Source organism: Diadema antillarum, unplaced genomic scaffold (genome assembly GCF_040938485.1).
Source record: "Diadema antillarum isolate AM-2024a unplaced genomic scaffold, OU_Dant_1.0 seq00000814_RagTag, whole genome shotgun sequence".
Taxonomy (NCBI): Eukaryota; Metazoa; Echinodermata; class Echinoidea; order Diadematoida; family Diadematidae; genus Diadema; species Diadema antillarum.
Genome location: NW_027271693.1, coordinates 486,341 through 507,952, shown reverse-complemented (window position 1 = coordinate 507,952; position 21,612 = coordinate 486,341). Strand labels below are relative to the sequence as shown.

At 39.5% G+C, this 21,612-nt stretch overlaps 1 protein-coding gene across 3 annotated transcripts in view; it reads left to right on the top strand.

Moving 5' to 3' along the window:
* The window catches only part of LOC139739736 (protein tweety homolog 1-A-like), a 113,166-nt gene that overhangs the window by 72,596 nt on the left and 18,958 nt on the right, over positions 1-21,612 (top strand). For all 3 annotated transcript variants that reach the window (XM_071650337.1, XM_071650338.1, XM_071650339.1), the window contains exons 6-11: positions 1,522-1,594; positions 2,475-2,550; positions 13,362-13,417; positions 17,321-17,413; positions 18,727-18,860; positions 19,890-19,991. In XM_071650337.1, the coding sequence (XP_071506438.1) occupies positions 1,522-1,594; positions 2,475-2,550; positions 13,362-13,417; positions 17,321-17,413; positions 18,727-18,860; positions 19,890-19,991 (534 nt within the window). The remainder of the gene's footprint in view (positions 1-1,521; positions 1,595-2,474; positions 2,551-13,361; positions 13,418-17,320; positions 17,414-18,726; positions 18,861-19,889; positions 19,992-21,612) is intronic.

The window sequence follows — 21,612 nt, the reverse complement described above, 5'->3', positions numbered from 1 at the left end:
AATGTTAATTTGCTCTTTCACACTGGTGACTAATCATGGTGTAATACAATTACTTCTAACAATTTTAACATTACAGTATTGAATATGTGAGCAGAGTCTTCGGCTATGCTAAGTTGTGATATGATTCTTAGTCAGCAGTTCAAAAGTAATTTGAGCCAATGGTACTCAATTGAGTGCCCGAGTCAAACTGGTCAGTAATAGGTTATACACACAGTGTCACACGCTTAGACACATATATGAGTAAGTTGTTTGGTTAGCAGCAAGTACACACTTCTGCACTTATGTCTTTAATGTATACTCAAGTTGATTGACTCTTAAGTTCCTTTCATCTGTACAATCTAGTTCTAGTTGTTCATTTTTTCTCAATAAGCAGTGAGAAATATATATGCATTTATTGCTTTATTGAAAATGTAAATATGAAGATGATGATTACTATTAGGCCTATCATTATTTTTATCATTATCAGAGTCAGAGTCATCATTATCGTTACCTCCGCCAATGGAGGATGTTATGTTTTAATTACCGTTGGTTTGTTTGTCCATGTGAAATATAATTCAAATAGATGGGAAAAAATTTGGATGAAACTCGCAGGAAAGGTTGAGAATGACACAAGGAACAGATGATTAAATTTTGGTAGTGATCCGGACATTTTTATGGATTTTATGAAGGGTTTTCAATATTTTGGCAGGGAGGGTCAATGAACTTCAGAGTTCAAGCTGCGCATTTTTTAGGTGTTCATACGTGCACTAAAAGTGCGTGCTCTAGTTTCTGCTAGGGCGAGAGTTGATGACGTATAACAAAGGCTCTCAGTGTGCTTTTCTAGTTGATATTATCATGATGTCCGTAGTATAATTTCTTCTAGGAGTTTCTGGAAGTTTTGAAGGCCAATTTACTGAGACATGTCTTGATGTATGGTTCAAAGGAGGCTTTGGAGGCATTTCTCTTTACTCAAAAAATCTTCAAGAAATAGATGTATGTGTCTGTTGTTTGTGTGTGTGTGTGTGTGCATGTGTGCGTATTTGTTAGTGTGCGTATGTGTGAATGTGCAGTGAGTGTTGAAATTCTAGATGGGCAAAACAAAGGGTAGTCACCTGCCGATCCATAAATCACGAATTGATTTCGCTTCACATTAGCCAGAGACTCCGGTCTCGGTCTCGTTCTGTGAATCGTGATTTCCCCAGTGGGTGGCTGGCCAGGCAGAATTTCCGCCGGTCTGAAAGACACTCAGTTTAAAGGTAGCAGTCGCCCTCTTCAAGCCAGCCCAATTTCTTCTAAATTTCGCTCGTTAAAGTGAAAACAGAAATTAGATGGGATCATGCCAACTTAAGGCTCTTATTTTCCATTGTCTATGTACTGAGGGGAAAAATATGTTTTTCTTTTTTCACATTTTTACTGAATTAGTACAATAGTTAAAGACTTTTGTACCATGTCTACGTCCATTTGAACATTGTTTTACTGCAACTCACTGCACCTTTACTGCATCTCACTTCTCTCCTGCCGTTTTTATTTCCCCACCCACAGATCGAGCATCCTCTGCATCGTCTGTCTGCTGATCATCTGGTGCATGGTGGCCGCCGAACTCTTCGCGGAAATCGTAAGCATGACAACGAGAGTTTTCTTCTCTGTTGGAGTACCCTGGGAAACACCAAGCTTGTCTTGCAGTAATGTTCTTCTCCCTCCCCCCTTCCCCCAATCCTGAGATGATGTATCCAGATCCCTAAGCTGTCAAGATACCAGTGTCATTTGCTTTGGCTGCGGAGTGGACAGATGACGCAATAAAGAACCAATTTCTGTCTAAATTTTTAACCTCTTTTTGAAAAGGTATTTAAAAGGTGTTCTTGTAGAATTACCCCCCATTTGTGAGTATACATGATCGATTTAAACATTGTAAGGATGTGAAACATGTCCAACCATGGGGGGGGGGGGTGTATAGAAATATATGAGGTACTTTAATGAGTAATTGTAATGGACTGTGATTGATTATGGTCTTGGTTGGAAAGCACAACTTCTGAAGCCATGATTTATCTTATCACAGTACCATTTTATTTTTTTTTTTTTTTTGGGGGGGGGGGGGGAGGGGAGGGTTGTGTATCTGTGTGTGCATACAATATAGAGGTACATGTACTGTATAATGAACATCCATGCCCCAGATATATATCCATGTGTATTTCATACCTTGTCATAGCATGTAATATTCTGTGTATATGTGAATATTTCATTGACCTGTTATTTTCCCTTTGGTGACCTCTTCCACTGTATTGATTAATTCTCTCCTTTTTTTTTTTTTTTTTTTGCCTTCTTTCTTTCACTCCTTTTCTATATCTCCTCTTCCTATTGTGTTCTTCCTCTTATTTCCTCCCCATCCTTCTCTCTCTCTCTCTCTCTATCTATCTATCTATCTTTCGCCTTCTATCTCATCACTCAACCCCTCGTACTTCTTTCTTCTCCTGGGGCTTTGATCGTCGCTCGTGCAGGGTATGAGTGACCTCTGTGTCGACCCAAATCGATATCTCATCTCGGAGGCTGCGAAACGATCCGAAATATCAGAAGGTGAGTACCCCTCCCCCTTCCAACCCTCATACCCTACCCTCCCCCAGCCCAATCCCAGCCCCCTCTCAACCCTCCCAATCCCCCTCCCCCACTACCACTGTCCCATACCTCACCCCCCCCCCCATGTCCCATGCCTCACACCCCCACCGTAGCCTGGTCGAGACAATTCTTTGTTCTGTTCTGTACATCATTGTGTGAAAAATGTAAAATCCCCCAAGGTGGCATGATGCCAGATCAACAATTATAAATGTATGTAGAAAGTTTATGGGGTTCTAGAGTATTTCACCAGGGGTCCATTTTTGTAGGGAAATGATACAACAGACAAACCTATTACCATGTCGACCATCCTCCATCCGCCATGCAGTAACAGATACTTGCGATGTTACTCACTCATTGAAAATTGTTAGTTTTTGGTCGCCATGGTAATGCGTTTGCATAATGGTTTTGGCAGTCTTGCATGCAACGACGGATGTGGTTGAAAACAATAGCCTGGCTGCGATTCACATTTTGCGTTTGGCCGTGGGAAGTAATCAAGCTATCGAGTTGAAGTGGTGTGACAAAAGTCGCACAATTTTGGCAATGACAGCAAGCCTCACACTAATTAAGCAAAATGGTCGCTCGGCTAATTTTACCATTATATCGCATCTACATTATGTGATTATCACCTCCCTGTAGTAATGCACAAGGGGCATATCCGTATGAAAGGAGATTGTTTATTTTCATAGAATCTTTATGTCTTGTGCTCCCTGCAATGTGAGAAAATATTTTCATCCGCCTGCTTGGGGGTTGACGCCGCTCGATCTATGGGGGATTCCCCCAAATTCTGCCATTGCAAAGACACCTGAACAGGAAACGTAATGTGAGCCACATTTCCTTCCTGCAAGGACACCGGAGGGCATTCTGTTGGAGCGATTGTTTTCGTTATGGTAATGCCGGTGGCATGGGAAACACATCTTAAAATTACGTCACCATTTCATCAGTTTCCTATCATCGAGAGTAAAGCAGCATTTAGGGAAAGTGATGTGTTTCTAGTTTGGCTGAAAAAATGTCAAGCAGAGTTGCCAACTGTTGTTTTTTGTGTGATTTTGATTAAACATTTATAAGTCTGTTTGTTTGACATAAGTTTGTATATTAAAATAATATGAATGTATGAAGAGTAAGTGCACCTTAAGGGTAGATATTCAAGTGCCCACATTGTAGATGGTTTGAGGATAAAGAAGACAAGGAAATTGAATGAAAAATGAGCTGGCACAAGAAATGCAAAAATATTAATCAAGATCACATTGAGCTAGCTTAACTTTAAGTTGACAGGGGTTAGCTAAATTTGATTGTAGTTGAGCCATGAGGAAGTTTGAACATCTGTGTGAATGCTCTCTCACTTTATTCAATCTGGGTTATCTTGAAGTTATCTCAATGTTCTTAACCTGTTAGAGTTCTTGTAGCCATGTAATGGATAGATCCATAATAAGAGATAATCCTCATCGCCCCCCCCCCCACAAGTGCATGAAAGAGCTTATGGTGAATGGTGCCATTTATCCCATCCTGATTGGTAGTTAACCTGTTCCATACTGAATTTTGGAACCCCCATGGGCTGTATACACAGGCCACCAGGTTCGTTCCCATATGGAACGGGTTAATATTAACGATACGGTGCCATATGAACATGCCCCCCCCCCCCAATCAAAACCAGAGAGTGCACCATGAAAGTTTTCACCCCAAGGAGGAAAAATTTGACCCATCCCACTCAGATGCCATGGGTGTGGTGTTTGCACCGATGGGAAGAGATACTTCACCCACAAACACTTGAATTGCCGTCAGTGGTATGACAATCAGGAAGCTCATTGAATTCTATCAGAGCTGCACATGACTGAAAATGAAAGTGATACCCTCATCAATGACAGCAATATCTCATCATTGTCTCTCCTTCTCTCTCTGTCTCTTGGTCTCTCGGTCTCTCAGTCTCACCCTCTCCTCTCTGTCCCTTATCTCTCTCTCACTTTTAATTATTGAAAGACAGAGTATTGTCATTTTTAACCTTGGTATACACGTAGGTCATAACACTAGCATTTTACTCAAGGCAGCTGCTTTTCACCATGTAAGAATCACTCGAGAGACCTGTTGTGGATAAAAAAAAAGCACCTCTGAGTTTGAAAGTTGGGAGAAGATAGTTCATAATCAAATAGGGCTACATGGACCCCCCCCCCCCCCGAAAAAAAAAGACAGTTTTCCAGGGGAACATATAGATGCTACCTCTTGCAAGCTAAAAATGTATTGATGATATCTTGAGCAGCCAATGTCACTCAACATCTGCCATAGTTCACTAACCTGGTATTGCATGAAGATTGTTAATGCTAGTGGGCTTGGCATTTTTCTAGTTGTGCCATGTGTGTGTGAATACCAGAAACTACTGTAAAAGTGGAAATTTTCACGCATTTCGCACGACCAGAAACTAGTTCAAAATATAAGCATGCGAATATTTTTTGCTGCCCGTATGTTCCAATAGATGATGTCTTGATTCCGCGGAATTAAAAACATGAAACTGTTCTTGCCCGGCCGAGTGCGAAAAAAAAATCAACTTTTACATTATAAAGGAGTAAATTGAGAAAGCAGCCTCTTCCTGTGAGCAGGCCATCCGGGTCAAACTCTGTAGTTGTGAATGAGGGTAGTTGGAGTTGGAGGGGGGGGGGGGGGAAGGAGTGGTAAAATAGTTGTGTTGATACTGTCAGGCAGAGGCTATTCTATACCAGTGTCCTGATGACCTGGATTATGATATCGCAGTTTTGGTGTGAATCCTGGAGCTTTGCCCTCTTCAGCCCTCCCCCCACCCCAAGCCAAACCCAGGAGTCGTGATCTGAGGGGAGTTTAAGGGCAGGATAAATTGGTCAAGACCGCCCCCTGTCCCAGGCAGGCCAGGAGGTGGCCGTGCCCCCCCCTGCCTGAAACTCAACCTTGATCTGCTGGTATCTCAGGGAGTAGGAAACAGGGGGAAATAGGAGAAAGGGATGTTGTTATGATGGATAGGTATGTTATCCTTTGAAGGTGAAATGGGGAACAATGTGGGATCATTTAAGGTCATATCCTGTTGTAGCTGAAAGAACTTAGGAAATATTCCCCCCCCCCCCCTTCGAAAATGATGTTTGTGAGAAAGGGATCGCTTTCCTTATCCCTCTCTACTGTTGTGTTCTAATTTTTTTTTTTTGTCCCCAAACAGATGTTAATTTTACCATGCTTTTCATCCCTTCCCTTGTAAATCATTACAGGATCAGGAGAAAAAACACAACAACAAGGCAGTTGGACTTAAAAAGAATAGAGAGAGAGCTTGTAGAACATTAGCCTTCAACAGCACTTTAAACAAAACCAACAACACTGATAGCATCGATAGCGTGCACTTTCTAAAAAGTAATCTTTCTTTGTATATGCTTGCAGAGCAAGATGAGTGATGCAGTGGTTAGATTTGTAATGAGGCATGTGAGCCCAGCTAATGGGTATCATACATCATTTCCCATCATGGGGGAGGGGGGGGGGGGGGGGGGGAAGACATTCTCAGCAGCAGTTGAAAGCCCTGCCCAACTTTGTGGGATGAACTGACTCGTACTGTGTGTCAAATGGAGCAGGTGTAACACAAGACAAGCTCCATTACATAAAGGCTGACACAGGGACTTCTCATTTTTTTTTTTTGATTATTATTATTATTATTTTTTTTTTTTTTTGGGGGGGGGGGCAAGAAGTTCAGTTTGTATGATATTGTAATCAATGCTCTAGTTCTTTGCAGAAAGGATTAAAGGAATATGTAATGTTGCCATATAAAATTAGAGACACACAATTTGTAATTTATTGCATTGTGGTGATGATGGGTGGATTTGATCTATATGATGGCAACTTGTTTGTGTGGGGTAACATTCAATGTCGTTTGTAAACATCTTGCACTCATCACCACCATGATTGCATATATCAAGGATAGTATCTACTCGGTATCATTCTTATACCCCCTACCCCACCATACCCTCACCCCCACCGTACCCTCACCCCAGCAAACACATATTTGAGAAATCAAACATTTTTAGTCTGTTAATCTGGATGTGGCAGTAATGGGCCATCTGTTAGTTTTCCTGCCAAGCTCTCTTTTTCTGTTTCTTTTCTCACAATTCCAATTCCGATTACCACTCTGTGCTTTCCACTCTGATTTCCCCCGGTGAGGATGGAAGCGTGTATTAGAGCGCTCCCTCACAAGGGGTGAGTGAAAACGCACGTTTGACTCTCCCAAACCGTTGCAAGCTCCCAAACTATGTCAACAAGTGGACATCTGAGGGTCATGTTTACCTTCCCTTTCTTCGATTCCGCACCCTCGACTCTGCCAAACCTGGCATCACAAGGGGGGGGGGGGGGGGGGGGGGAGGATTGCAAAAAACGAGTCTGGTATGTGGGGAGATGGAACCGGTATTAGATCAAATATGGGCAAAATTAGATGGTGCAGCTCTTGAATATGGTGGGAAGGCTGCCACACCACCCCCCCCCCCCTTTAAAAAAATGAAGTAAACTTAAAGCAAAACTTAGCCAGTTTGTGTGATTTCTGCGAGCAGTTTTCAGGAGTCACTTTATTATGAATAGAATATAACTTTCGTCTGCCACCATATTTGAAAAGTCTAGGGGAAAGTATTACCCAACGAAACTGAGAGGGTAAAATTTGCAGAGATTACAACAAGACCAAGCTGTCACTGATGAGATAAGTCCAATAATTCTTTTTGAGGTTTCAAAATCACCCAACTCTTCAAGCAGAGTCCCATAAATCTGCTTTCAGTTTTCATTAACACATGCTTGAGCATTGATCCTGAAATGAATATTGGATAGATTGTGTGAGACATATATTTGCTGAATGGTCAATCCGTCACCACAACATATACTCTCTTGCACTTTTTTTTTCTATTTATCGTCCTGTTATGTATTTCTTGAAGTATGTCCTATTCACATTAATGTTGGGAAAGACTTGTTTCTTGTCACATGGAGTGCTATTAGAAAAGAGACCTTGCAAATCTTCTTGCCATATTCACTGAGTGATCCCTCATCGGTAGGAATATTGTTTACGAGCAATTTTCTTGCCTTCCAGACCCTTTGCATGTCAAATAACAAAATACTGAAAAATGAGAGAAAATCCTTGATAATGATAATAATAATGATAATAGTGGCTTCTTCCCGGGCGCACACATTCCATCAAACAAAGATGCTTACGGCAGTAGAGAAGAGAGGTTACAGTAACACTAGTGTGCATAAGAACCATAGTGAAAACAGTAAACAACAGGGGGTGAGTGACACAGAACTGTCAAGTATAGAATGTGAAATCTCTGTCATTTTTTTCCTCCTAGGTTTTGATGGAGTGTATGTGAGTAATATTGACACCACTACAACAGATGCAATGCATTTTGCAGATGCTTATTCCATGTGAATGGATTTACCTGAGATGGAAAAGAAATGTAGCCATAAGAAATTTGTCAGCTGCCGCAGAAGATGAAGTGTGAAATATTCTCTGGCCATCAGGAGTGCAAAACAAAACAAAGCCAGCAAAAAATAAAGAAAAAAAAGTAGAATAAGCCCCCCCCCCCCTTCCCTCATGAAGAAAAAAGAACAACTAACAACAGCAAACAGCTGGGATTTTTCAATAAAGGTATAATCTACCATTTGCAGAAGAAAAAAAAACCAGCATTAGTGCTTTGAAATAGTTCTAAAATGTGAGTTAGGGATAGAAACAACCACTGTAAAAATTTGAATCAATATAGTCAATGTTAAGTATGGTTGAATACACAAAATGTGAACAACAGTTGTAATAGAAATGTTTCCAGACTAAACTGTGGACAGTTATGGTATAATGAGAAAAATACTAATATCTCCTTATGTTATTGGTTTTATTGCAAACATTTTTTATATATGGTAGGATGTTTTGTGATACAACAGACCTACACATATGCATCAAAAGTGATATCTTTACCATTTTTTTTTAAATCACTGCTCCTAAAGGTATAAACAGGACCTTTAACCAGACTTTTTTACATGTTTGGGTAGAGGAGATTAGATGGCTGCCTTAGAGAATTCTTTGCTGGGAAAGATTGAAGTCAAATATGTTATATTTTTTTAGAAAATAATATTTTTTGAGACCCATGGAAGGAGGCAGAGATGCCACCTGTTAGGCCCTACTTTTTATTGCAGAAATTGTACTGTTTTCTTGCCAAAAAGATACTGCAGGTTTCATGGAAAATACTGTTTCTCCCAAAAGAAGAAAATATGATGTGTTTTCAGCCCTCAATATACTGCATTGCTGTTTACGAGGTTGGCATCCCTGGAAAGTGGAGAGGGGGGAAGGGGGGGGGGGTTGCTGGAGGGATGATACAGAATGGTAATTGTGGTTACTGTTGGACCAAGTTTATGAATAAATGATGCTAATGGAAATGTTATGGTCTTCTTTTTTTTTTTATCCAGGGTAGCATATCTTTCAATGCTGGCAGCACCATCCTTCCATGGAGCTCTGTTATATAAATTGCCATTACCCCAGCATTGCCATTGTATGCATGTACACATACTGTATATTAGCTTTTATGGGGATATTTTTATTGAAGAGGATATCGGATGGAATGGAAAGGGGGGAAGGGTAATATGGGAAGCAGGTCGGTAGATGATGCGAGGATGGTACCAGGTAGTTGAAGGGATGTAGCAGGAGTTGGGTGAGTGGATAAATGATTAATGATAATGATAATACCTTGTTCTCATTTACCTAGTGTAGCCAGTTCAAGGCATGGCACTGCTTCTTAGTGGGCTTTGTAGTTATTATATTCCAAAAACAAAAACAAAAACAAAAACAAAAACAAAAACCCTTCCCCATTGGCAACTGGCTGGTACCCCCATTTACAGACCCATGATGGACATGGTGGGTCGAGCATCTTGACCCAGGTTGTATACACCATGGGGGATTCGAACTTGGGATCTTGTACTTACAGACCTGGGTACATGGGCATTCATCCCAATTAATTTACTGCCGACCCTGGTACATTCGAAAACAAAATTAGCACTGGTCAGCGAATATGTGCATTAAAGCGTATGCTCACTGGTAACTCTCGACCCCAGTTGAGATTCTTTGGCTGTGTTTGTACTTACCCAGAGATCAGTGATAGAGCTTTACACAATTCATTACAGGAATTCTCAAATATACAATGTATCCAAGCTGGGCCAACCTTCCCACTCCATGGTATGCCCATGCTACCAGGTCTTTAAAGGGATTGTATAGTTTTGATTGAGACCTAATTTCAGGTTTCTAAAATTTTTTGGTGAGATAATGAGAAACCTCTTATGAAATATGAAAGAGCCTGTAATTCTATGAGGAATTCAACGTTTATTTCATGAAAATTGGTTTTGAAATGGCTGAGATATCCAAGAAAGAGCGATTCCATCCAATAAAGTGTGGGACCCACACTTTATTACGATCGCTTTGTTTTACTTTTGTTTTGGGATGTTTCAGTCATTCCAAACCCGATTTTCATCAAATAAACTTTGAATTCCTCTTAAAATGGTATGCTCTGTACTATATCATTAGTGTTTTCTTGGTATCTCGCAAAAAGTTAAAAGTCCAATTCTCATCTCCACCAATACTGTACCATCCCTTTAACCCATTGAGGACGAGTCCCGAGTATCTACTTGGTCAGGTGTCTATGGGAAATGCGTGTTGGAGCAAAATCAGTCCGTCCTCAACGGGTTAAGAATCAAGAGCCGTATCCGTGATGCGCTCTCACAGGATGATGCAAATGATATGATGCATGTAGGAGCACTCGATGGGAGAACCAGTGAGGCGGGGATATGTGATATTTAAAAGGTGCTATTAGACTGGCGTTTTCTGCTTGCAGATGAAATATTTATGGGAAGAAACTGGATGTGAACAGGCTGTCATTAGAATGCTATGACGTTCTCCGGGGCATGTCAGTAAAGGATGGAATAGAGAAAATTATAAAGGAGAAAGGAAGAGGAGAAGAAGGAAAGGAAGGAAACAGAAAGAAGGGATGGAGAGAGGGAAGATGTTAGAGCAAGAGATATAAAGAAAATAAAAAATGGAGGGGAGGGATGGAGGAGGATTCAGTGAATGATAGGGGTGGGGCAGATGGAGTAGGAAGAATTAAAAATGAAACACAGAAGCGATGAGTATTAACCGGTTTAGGACGGACTGATTTTGCTACAACATGCATTTCCCATAGACACTTGCCCGAGTCTACTCGGGATTCGTCTCCAACGGGTTACAAAGAGAGAGAGAGGACGACGTAAGAGAAAACGGAACACAGATATACAGAGTACACAGAAAATGGAGGGAGATGGGTAGAGGGTTTAATGAATGATGTCGGGTGGCATAGTTGGAAGGGGAGGTATTAATAATGAAGCACAGAAGAGACCTTACGAGAGAGATGGAGGGAGAGAGAAGATATGATGAAGAGGAAGCGAGGGATATGAGGAGGAAAGATGGAGAAGAATATTGATTAGTTGGAAAGAAGGTTGATTGAAAGAAAAATGGTACAGGAAATTTGATGGACAGTTGGATAAGATTGAACGAGAGAGATGGAGAGAGGACTGAAAGGGTGTGGAAGAGAAACTGTCTTGAGAAATTCTGGGATGAACCTTCCACTACATTGTCTCTTGCAATGCAGATTTTCAAATCACCACATCAGATCCTACAGTCTCAAGACTGCGGTGACGATTTTTACAAACTACCCTCCCGTTTTCCACACAGATCTTGCGATGCAGGCTTACAGTGACATATATTTTTTTTCTCGATGCAATCACCTTTTCTCATCGCAGGGTTGCATCTCGTCCCCTGGCTTGAATAATTAATTAACTTGAAGATCTTGTGTGCTTATGTCGCACTTAAAGAAGGAGAAGAAAGTGTTTGACTTGACTTGGGCAATCCTGGCAAATGATGCACTCTCCCTTTCTCAAATAAACTTTTGAAGGGATGGTATAGTTTTGGTTGAAATGGGGATTCAGAATTGTAACTTTTTGAGTGATAAGTAGAAACCACTCATATAAAATATTAAAGAGGATAAAATTCTAGGAGGAATTAGAAGTTTATTTGATGAAATTTGGTTTCGAAATGACTGAGACCTCCAAAGACAAAGTAAAACAAAGAGGTTCTTGTAAAAAGTGGAACCCACCTTTTATAAGAACATCTTTGTTTTACTTTGTACTAGAATGTCTCAGCCATTTCAAAACCAGTTTTCATCGAATAAACTTTGAATTCCTCTTAGAATTGTGTGCTCTTTAATATTTCTTATGGGATTTCTAATTATCTCACAGAAAGTTAGAATCTGAAACGCCATCTCATCCAAAACTATACCACCACTTTCACTTGCCGTATTCATGTTGTCAAAATATAATGCAGAGCAGAGCGCTTTGTTCATATCATTTACACAGATGGTGTAATGCGCATTGTCTGTGTGTATTGATCTTGGCAAAATTGTACTGCCTGCATATGAATGATTGATTCCATTCTGCAGGTTATTCGACTGATTCCCAATCTTATCAGTTTTATCTGTTTATCAGACCTCCCAGCCATTCTAAATTTGGAGAAAAGAATCTTAATTTAGACCATTCCCAGCTCTTGATTCAGAAGAAGTTTTCTATTTTTCTCAATGATTTTACTATGCACTCCTATGGGAACTGTTCTGTCTTTCCTACTTTTGAGTTAAGTTTTTTGAATACTACAAACACACTATGCTACTGAAATATTCAAAGGTATTTATTTTCATACTGGTATTGCTCTGTGTCCTGTGGTATTTGTCCTGCCAGAAGTTATTCAGACTTTAAAAAAAAATGAATTAGATAAGCAAAGTGTATAGACAGTGAACGTCAGTGGCATTGCTCCAGCCTCTGTACGGATTTACCCTGGCTTAATTCCTTCTTGGGCAGCTATGAGAAATGACACAATGCTATTGGACAATGTAAACACATCTGTCACAGTCTGTATCCACCTACAATGCCCCCGAAAAAAAGGCAAATGGAAAATTGTAGACAAGATTTCATCAGGTGACATCCCGTTTATCCAGGCTACAAAGGGAAAAGGAAGTGGTGTCGTTTTGCTTTTCCATGTACAAAAGTATGTGTGTGGTTTTCCCAAAATTTCATGTGGCCCTTTAGCATCGTAAACTATGTGCAGAGTTTGTGTCATGTTAATATTTAGAAGATGACTCATCCAGGTTTCATAGATAGTAAGGATTATGAGGTGTGGTATATGTGCCAGGGTTGAATTCATTCAAAATGAGCTTGAGAATTTGCCCTTTGAACCCCCGAAAGTATAGCAGTATACACTTCTTTTTTCTTTTTTTTTTCATTCTGTGTATTAAAGGAATAGTATAGTTCTGGGTGAGATGGGGATTCGGGTCTAAACTTATTGCAAAATAATTCTGAACCACTTATATGAACTATACAATTCTAAGAGGAATTAAAAGTTTATTTGATGAAAATCGGTTTTGAAATGGCCGAGATATCCAAAAACAAGGCAACACACATTGGTCCTAATAAAAGATGGATCCCATGTTTTATCAAGACCACTTTGTTTTTGGATATCTTAGCCATTTCAAAACCGATCTTCATCAAATAAATTTTGAATTCCTCTTAGAATTGTATTCTCGTAGATATTTCATGTAAGTGGTTTCTAATTATCTCGCAAAAAGTTAAAATCCAAATCTTCATCTCAGCCAAAACTACATCATTCCTTTAAAAGCATGGTTTTGTATGTTATTATTATTTGTTATTTGACCACCCTCCTTTTCTATCTTATTCACTCACAGAAATCCTGAGATATTACATCGAATGCTCAGACAGCATCAAAAACCCATTCAGCTCGGTGAGTACTTTACCCGATGCCAGTGTGACTGTGAGAAGTATTAGCGTAGCACTTAGTACTCATGTTACCACGCCCCTTTCTAACTCTCATCTGCCCATTATATTCACCTTTAAGGGTGTTGCCTTTGCACCGATGAAATCTGATATCACAAGAATAACACTTTCCCTTTTCAAAAGAGCATGTGAGCAGTTCTGTTACATTCTCAGCATTATGTGTCAGATGTGTGTACCCCTGACAAAATTTGATAGAAATATATACCATATATGGCAAGTTTCTGCATTCTGCAGCCAATCATGGACTAGGTCCATGGGCTGATAGAGATGATGATTTGAACGATTTGAATTGAATCGAACTGAATTCAAATGACAGCTTGGAAGGTAGCTTCAGGAATTGAAAACATGTCCCGCTGTGTCAGGATCAAATAGCCACTCTGCATGGTTTATCTCAGTCATAGTTATTGCCCGGGCATTCAGTAGTTAAGTAGGCAGGAGAGATGTGAAAACTGTGCAAGGTGATTGTCGAATATGAAGATTATAATAATCAATGGCACTTAAACGCCTCCTCTGCTTTTGAATCCAACAGTGTTAAGGATTGTTGTTTCACAAAATATGTGTAGATGGCACACAGTAAAATTGTGTCTCCTCTTATAGCATGCACTTATGGCTTCCCTCACTCTAAAAAAAGAAATGAGAAAAGCTCTTCTGTTACCTGTATGGGAATTGCTTATCCTGAAGTGTAAAAATAAAAAATATTTTGATATGTTAGTTTCATTGCTGGGGTCACTTCTTGCTCTATACAGGTTACAGTGGTTCCAAAACATAAATCCTCAGGTACATAAAGATCTGCAAGATTGCACCCTATAGAGCAATTATCCCTTAGCCATTCACTTTTACCATCCATGTTACAGACAGTATGTAGAAGGAATATTTCCGTATGGCCTTCTTTTTTTAGGGGATGGGTGTAGTCTTTATACAAGTTGTAAAGCAGGCAATAACAACATACACGTACATTGTATCTAATGTTAGGTTATTACTTGGGTTTGTTTTGTTTTGGAAAAAAAAAACACACACACCAAAAAACACATTTCCGTGAAAATGTGATACAGACACCGGTAAAAGACAATGGCTGATAGCTTTCTGTTGTGATGATAAACCTTGTGACTACTAGTGGACCGACACTCGTGCAAGTGCTGCTCTTACTGGCAAATGGTCATGATACTATTGTTTTTGTGAGTGATAACATAACTATTGTTCATGTAGCAAGACAAATTCCTACTTTATTTTTCTGTTTTTCTGATATGGGAGTATTGAAAAAAGATATGTCTAAAAGATGATTTTACATCGTTATCACCTATGCATTATGAAAAACATATTACGTAAGTGACATGAAAGTCACAAAAACAACAACTTGCAGTGTACTGTCTAAATTTTTACTTGGAATGCTATCATGTGCTTTAAATATTGCTATTTGTGCAATCCTACGTAAACATTTCCTGCAAACTGGAGGAGGAAACTAAAAAATGATATATGATACATTACTTTCATCCTTGATAACTGTACTTTTTTTGGGGGGAAGCAGGAGTTTATGTTGAAATGTCACTTCCTTGTCCAAGCACTAGTACTACCGTTATTTCTGTGGGAAATTTTGAGACGTGATTTATTTGCTTTGCGATAACTTTTGCTACTGTACACATGGAATATCTGCTGACTCCAAAGCACTCTTGGTAAAGACACACAATCGAGATGAAACCCCCCCCCCCCTTATATATCTAACACCAGGAATTCCTGAGTTACGTGGATGGCCGAACAATCGCAGAAACAAAGCAAAACAAGTCAACCTCACCACATTGTCACCTGTATTTTCAATAAGATAGTGGTCTTTTCTAGAAAGTTTCTCATTGTGTAAAATTCAACGTGAAAAATGCAGTGCTGGTGACACATAACTTTAAAAAAAAAAGAAGAAGAATAGATATAAGTTATCTAATCATATTTGCATTAAACAAAAGAAAAATGCGAACACTGCAAAATATATTATGTATTCAGTTATTGTATATCTCAAATATTTGTTTGATTTTTACAAGGTTGCTCACTAGAATTTAACAGGCAGCTGAACTCTTATTCCTGTTCCTTTCCATAGTGTTGATTAACCTAAATCAAAGCGCCTTTTAATAGGGGGGGGGGGGGGTATATTTCTCCCACCCCTTTCACACTGAAATGTTCAGCCATTAGATACTCACTTAACCTGAATCAAAGTGCCTTTTAAGGGGGGGGGGGGGGGGGGTAATATTTCTCCCACCCCTTTCACACTGAAATGTTCAGCCATTAGATACTCACTTAACCTGAATCAAAGCGCCTTTTAAGAGGGGGGGGGGGGGGGTGTTATATTTCTCCCATCCCTTTCACACTAAAATGTTCAGCCATTAGATACTCGGTATCATTTGTGGATCTTGTGCTTTTGCTGCTCTTCATGCTTATCAGTAAAGATACCAGTAGGAAACCTAATTGTCTCCTAGACAGTAGCAGGAAAGAGTTGTACAATATCAACTGTTTTTTCAGTGTCACTGATGTGCCAGAACTGTATTCTGCTGGGTACCAGTCAAAAGGCTTAATGTGGTTACTTGATCCCTCTCGATAAGTTTTACCTTCTCATTGAACCCAAACTCACCTTACCACTTGGCCCGTGCAATGTCTCTTTATGACTACAACCTCGGGTTTCTTGTCCACACCCCTCTGTCTCCCTCCCCCCCCCCATCTTTTCACTACTACCTGCACTTTATTTTACTCTTAACCTGTTGAGGACGAGTCGCGAGTATACTCGGGCAGGTGTCTATGGGAAATACGTGTTGAAGCAAAATCAGTCCGTCCTCAACGGGTTAAATGTAGAGATGAGTGCATGGATAGAATTGTGCTCATTTTTAACTGTGTTTTAACCCGTACTGTGTCTCATTTGCTGATTGGGACACACGCTGGAGTGTGTATGCTGCTGTTGCTGTTGTTGTTGTTGTTGTTGTTGTTGTTGTTTTTGTGTTGTTTTGTTTTGTTTTTGTGTTGGTTGTTTGTTGTTGTTGGGGTTTTTTTTGCTGATTGGTGCAGATGTCTGGCAATTGATCATTAAGGACTGCAGATTACCTAATCCCCTAATCAGTAATCTCTTGTGTGTGTCACCATGATCTTCATGTTGGTCTGAGGCATGTTGCTACAGTGGGCTTGTTGCTTACTATACAGCTACACATTGTTGGTCAAGTTTAGATAGATTATTGAAATCTGATGAAAAAGAATGAAAAAAAGAGAGAATGCCTCAAGATCTCTTGAGGTTTTGAAGATGTATATATACATTAACAAGGCTGCACACTGGCACTGTTCCGATGGTCCAGACCAGTGAAAATCACTGTCAGACCAGTAACTTTTTTTTTCAGGAATGAACCAGTAAAAAACTGGGTACCTACTGGTCCAACAGGGACAGACAAGTAGAAAAAATGGATTAGAACAGTGTGCATCCCTGACATATATTGCAGATATCATCATAGAGTACCAAAATGTGATGTCATACCCATTCATCGCCATGGAAACTGGTTCTAAACAACCTCACCTGGCCCAAATATCTGTGAACACTATTGATGCAAACCGTGCTCGCACCTGATTCCACCCCATGTTGTAACAAAAGACTGGGACTTCATCACTTTGGTACCCTAATTAACCCATTGAGGACGAGCCCCGAGTATACTCGAGCAGGTGTCTATGGGAAATGCATGTCGTCCCTAAATCACTCCGCCGTCAATGGGTTAAATGGACTGTCTCACCATAGTACTTGGTTGTTGTTGTTGTTTTTTTTTCATCATGTCTCATACATCAAACATCTCATCACGGATTTTTCTGATTCTCATTTCTCTCGTATCCCTTGCAGTCGATAACGCAGGCCAACAACCAGCTTGCAGCAGCGCAGGAGTCATTGGCCTCACTAGAAGCCCTCATCAAGCAGTACTCTCCCTCGTCAGAAGTATGTAACTTTTTTTTTCTTTTAATTGCAGTATAAGAAAATCATACAAAAAGGTATATGTTCACAGTGACAAATATACATAACTGTTCAACAAGCGGAGCTGGAAAACAAATCTTTTGAAATGAGTGCCTAACTTCCCATTTTAGAAGCTATAAAATGTTTTGTTTTGTTTTTCTAACAAAAAAAAAAGGAATTGAGGTGATCAAAGGAAGGTTTCAATGAAGTATATGACTTGGTTTCATGCCGCTATGGACTTCCTCATTCAATACCTCAATGCCATACATATTTGTTGTTATCTATTCAGTTATTTATTAAGTGAGCTTGTTATTTTTATTTATTTGTAAACCTATTTCATAATACTTCATACCACGTTCATTTGAAACAGCAAAACTTGGAGAAACGTAACACTGGCCTGCTTGTTATTAAGATTGCATTTGGAATATCTTTTCTTTTGTTTTAGTCATTAAACTTCAACTAAAAATTACACTTGTGGTTTTTGTTTTTTGTTTTTTAGTCAAACTTAGATCTCTTCAGTTACCTGTGTCTATTAAGGGAATTTAAAATGTGACTATGGGTCTGAGAGAGAGAAAATGTTTTTGTACATTTGTCATAAAAAGAAGAAGTTATCACAACTCAGTCTTATGCACACTCTGCTGACAATTGATGAGGCATGAATTACAACTTTGTAATGTGCAATGTATATCAAAATGATATATCAGAACTGAGACCAGTCTATACAATCTTATCCGGGTGTTACGTGATACTAACGTGGGGCATAATCACCTATGAGTTTCAAGAAAACCAATAGGCTAAGTGGAATTTTCGTGTGCAGCTTGAGAGAAGTATTTATGTTCTTTGAACTGGAAGTCCATTGAGTAAACATGACACAAGATTACTGGAATAAACTGATATATGTTTCATTTCCTTTATACCACTCTATTCACAGAAAAACACATGTATGTGATAGTATCATCTTCACAGACTGACCGTCATAGCTTCTTCAGTTCAAGATAACTTGATGATGTTATTAAAATGAACAGTGTATGTTCATTTTTTTACGTTACCAACTTCATAATTCATATAAAAAAAAGGTCATGTCTGAGAAATTTGATATATCCGCAATACTGACATATCTAATTTTGTTGTCCTCTCCTGTCACAACAGCCATAAGTTTCTTTGTAACTTTTACCATCTGGTGGAGTTTTTCAATTCAAACGGCAAAATTAAAGAGATCAGTATACTCATTTCACTTTCTTTCATTTTTTAGTTTACTGGTGGTTCTATTTTCTCCCTTTCTCCCGTGTCTTTTGCAGTCTTATGCCAACAGCGTAAATGATACCCTGAAAGAGGTGATTGGGTACACGCAGCAAGTCACGGCTCTGGTGGACTGCAACAGCATCCACAGGGACTACATCTCGGCGGTGCACGGGATCTGCTACGACACACTGTGAGTTCGTTAACCCTTTTCGTGCCAGGGACTTTGGACAGTGTATGAATTGCTATGTGGTTTTCTGTGCCTCAGAGCTCACAAAGGGTCAAAGGAAAACACGGTCTTGTGATGATAATCTACTGTCACTCTGTAAGGAATATGCCTGGCCATTTTTGCTGTGAAATATTGTTTCAGCTGTCATAAACTAGTTTTATGATTTATCTTCCGTCGATTTTATGATGGTTTACCCAGTATCATCCACAACTTAAGAATTTAGTATGTATCAGTGAAAAAAAAAATTATCTGTAAATATGTGACTTGTGAATGTTAATATGTGAAGAAGCATATCATGGATCTCCTTGACTATAATGCATTAAAGGACAAGTTCACCTTCATAAACATAAGGATTGAGAGAATGCAGCAATATTAATAGAACACATCAGTGAAAGTTTGAGGAAAATTGGACAATCGATGCAAAAGTTATGAATTTTTAAAATTTTTGTGTTGGAGCCGCTGGGTGAGGAGACTACTACAGCTTGTAATGTCATATGCGTACAACCGTATAAAGAAAATGTAAAGAAAATTCAACATATTTTCACTTTTTTCGCATAATAAAAGAGCACTTGACTTGCCGCTTTCTAAAGGCAGGGGGAATAATATTACCCATAACATATGTTGGTAACGAGTCAAGGGAATGTGTACTTTTTTCAAAAGATGATATTTTGTGAAACTCTCTTTATATTGTCCTTATATTGTTGTACGCATGTGACATTACACACTGCAGTAGTCTTCTCATCCAGCGGTTACTGCACAAAAACTTCAAAAATTCATAACTTTTGAACAGATTGTCTGATTTTCCTCAAACTTTCAATGATGTGTTCTACTAATATTGCTACATTCTCTCAATCCTTGTGTTTATGAAGGTGAACTTGTCCTTTAACATTTGCCACCCTTACGATGATGTTGATTGTAGGGTTGACTATGAGTCGTTTTGTTAAAATTTGTCCTTTTTTTCCCCCTTTCTTTTCTCCTTTTTTTGTCTCCCAGAGCTGGTACTGGTTTCCTCCTGCTGAGTGGAGTCGTTCTGGGTCTGGTGCTCACATTGGTGCTCTGTATGTCATCCACCCTGGCCTCCAGGATCGCCAGAAGGTCGGTAGTCTCTCACTGGACCTTCCTACCACAACAGAGCCTCATTTGCATAGATGACGTTTTTTGGGGGGGGTTTGGCTTCAGGGGAAGAGACAATACATAGGGAGGATCTCTTGCCCTAAAATGAACTTGTGATAACCTGCCATTAAAAAAACAAACAAAAACCAAACAAATGTAGGTTTTGCTAGTCTATGAACCGTCAGAGTAATCGCGATGAGTAAGTGCGAACGTGAGCAATCATTCATGAGTCTGTCACTCTCTGTCCTAATCAGATCATCTTTTGGTTTCAATAACGTGGGATTCACCAAGTGGGAAGGTGATTTATTTGCTGGGTTTCATAATACAGGGTGGGGATAGAGGTGATGTGAAGTGTAGCAACTTTTTAACCCATTTCATATGAGATTTGTGAGATTCCCACAAAGTTTATACAGGACCCACGGGCATCTCATTTTCAAATGGTTAATGGAGTATGGCTTCAGTCCAGCTCTGAGTGGACCATAAGATAATGATGATGAAGGCTTGTTGCGTTCTTGAAGTACATATTTCACAGCTTTCGGTTTTCAGTCAAGAAATGACGTACGTGTGAGATGCATCCTCTTTCTTCCTCCTGCTGTTTCTGACGTTATGCAGTGTAAACCAAGGAAAACAAGATTTGAGCGTCAGAGGCAGTTCTCGTTGCCAAATGAGAATGGCTGCTTGATTGTATTCCAAACTCTTTGTGCATGAATGATTACATTACTTTGTAATGCGCAGTAGAGTACTGTATAGTCTGTTATTTTTGCGAGGGTTTAATTTTTGCGAATTTCACGAATCACAGCTGGATCGCAAATTCCCGCGAAAATGACTCCATACGATGTGTTAATAGAGCATTAACATAAAGCATCGGCGTTGTCACGAAAACAACATCTCGCGAAAATGTCTGTGACCTAGTCATTCGCGAAAATATCTGTACGCAAAAATAAAGCGTATACAGTATATCATTCCATGGTATAGTAGCTGCGTAATATATCTCATTATAATAGTGCTCTTGACCATTTTGATAGTACATCAAGTTTACATTTCCAATTAATTCAAACTTTGTGTGTGTGTGTGTGTGTGATAATCAGTGAGAACCAATGGCAGGTAATCATGTCCATGCACATTAATTGTGCCAGGCTACTCCCTATGAATGGTGCGTGTGGCGTACGACATAATGAAGGACAGATACAGAGTAGCAACAGTTGAATATTGAGAATTTGTGGTTTTCTCTCTCTCTTTCTCCATGTATTGTATCAATGTTGTTGTTTTTTAACCCGTTGAGGACGAGTCCTGGGCAGGTGTCTAGGGGAAATGCGTGTTGTAGTAAAATCAGACTGTCCTCAATGGGTTAATCGTGGCAAACAAATGATATATAGTATTTTCTACTATGTGCCTTATGCAGCCTACAATAATTGCAGTCTTCATGAGTGTACACAAGATTTACAAGAAACATGCAACAAAGCCATCAGATCTTGAATACATGCTGAAATGATGAAACATTGAAGTTCAACCAAAAACAGTTATCAAGCTGCCGTGTGCTGCCACCTAATTCTATGTTATGATTGTGGTGAATGTGAGATGAAATTATCAAGCACATGAGTTA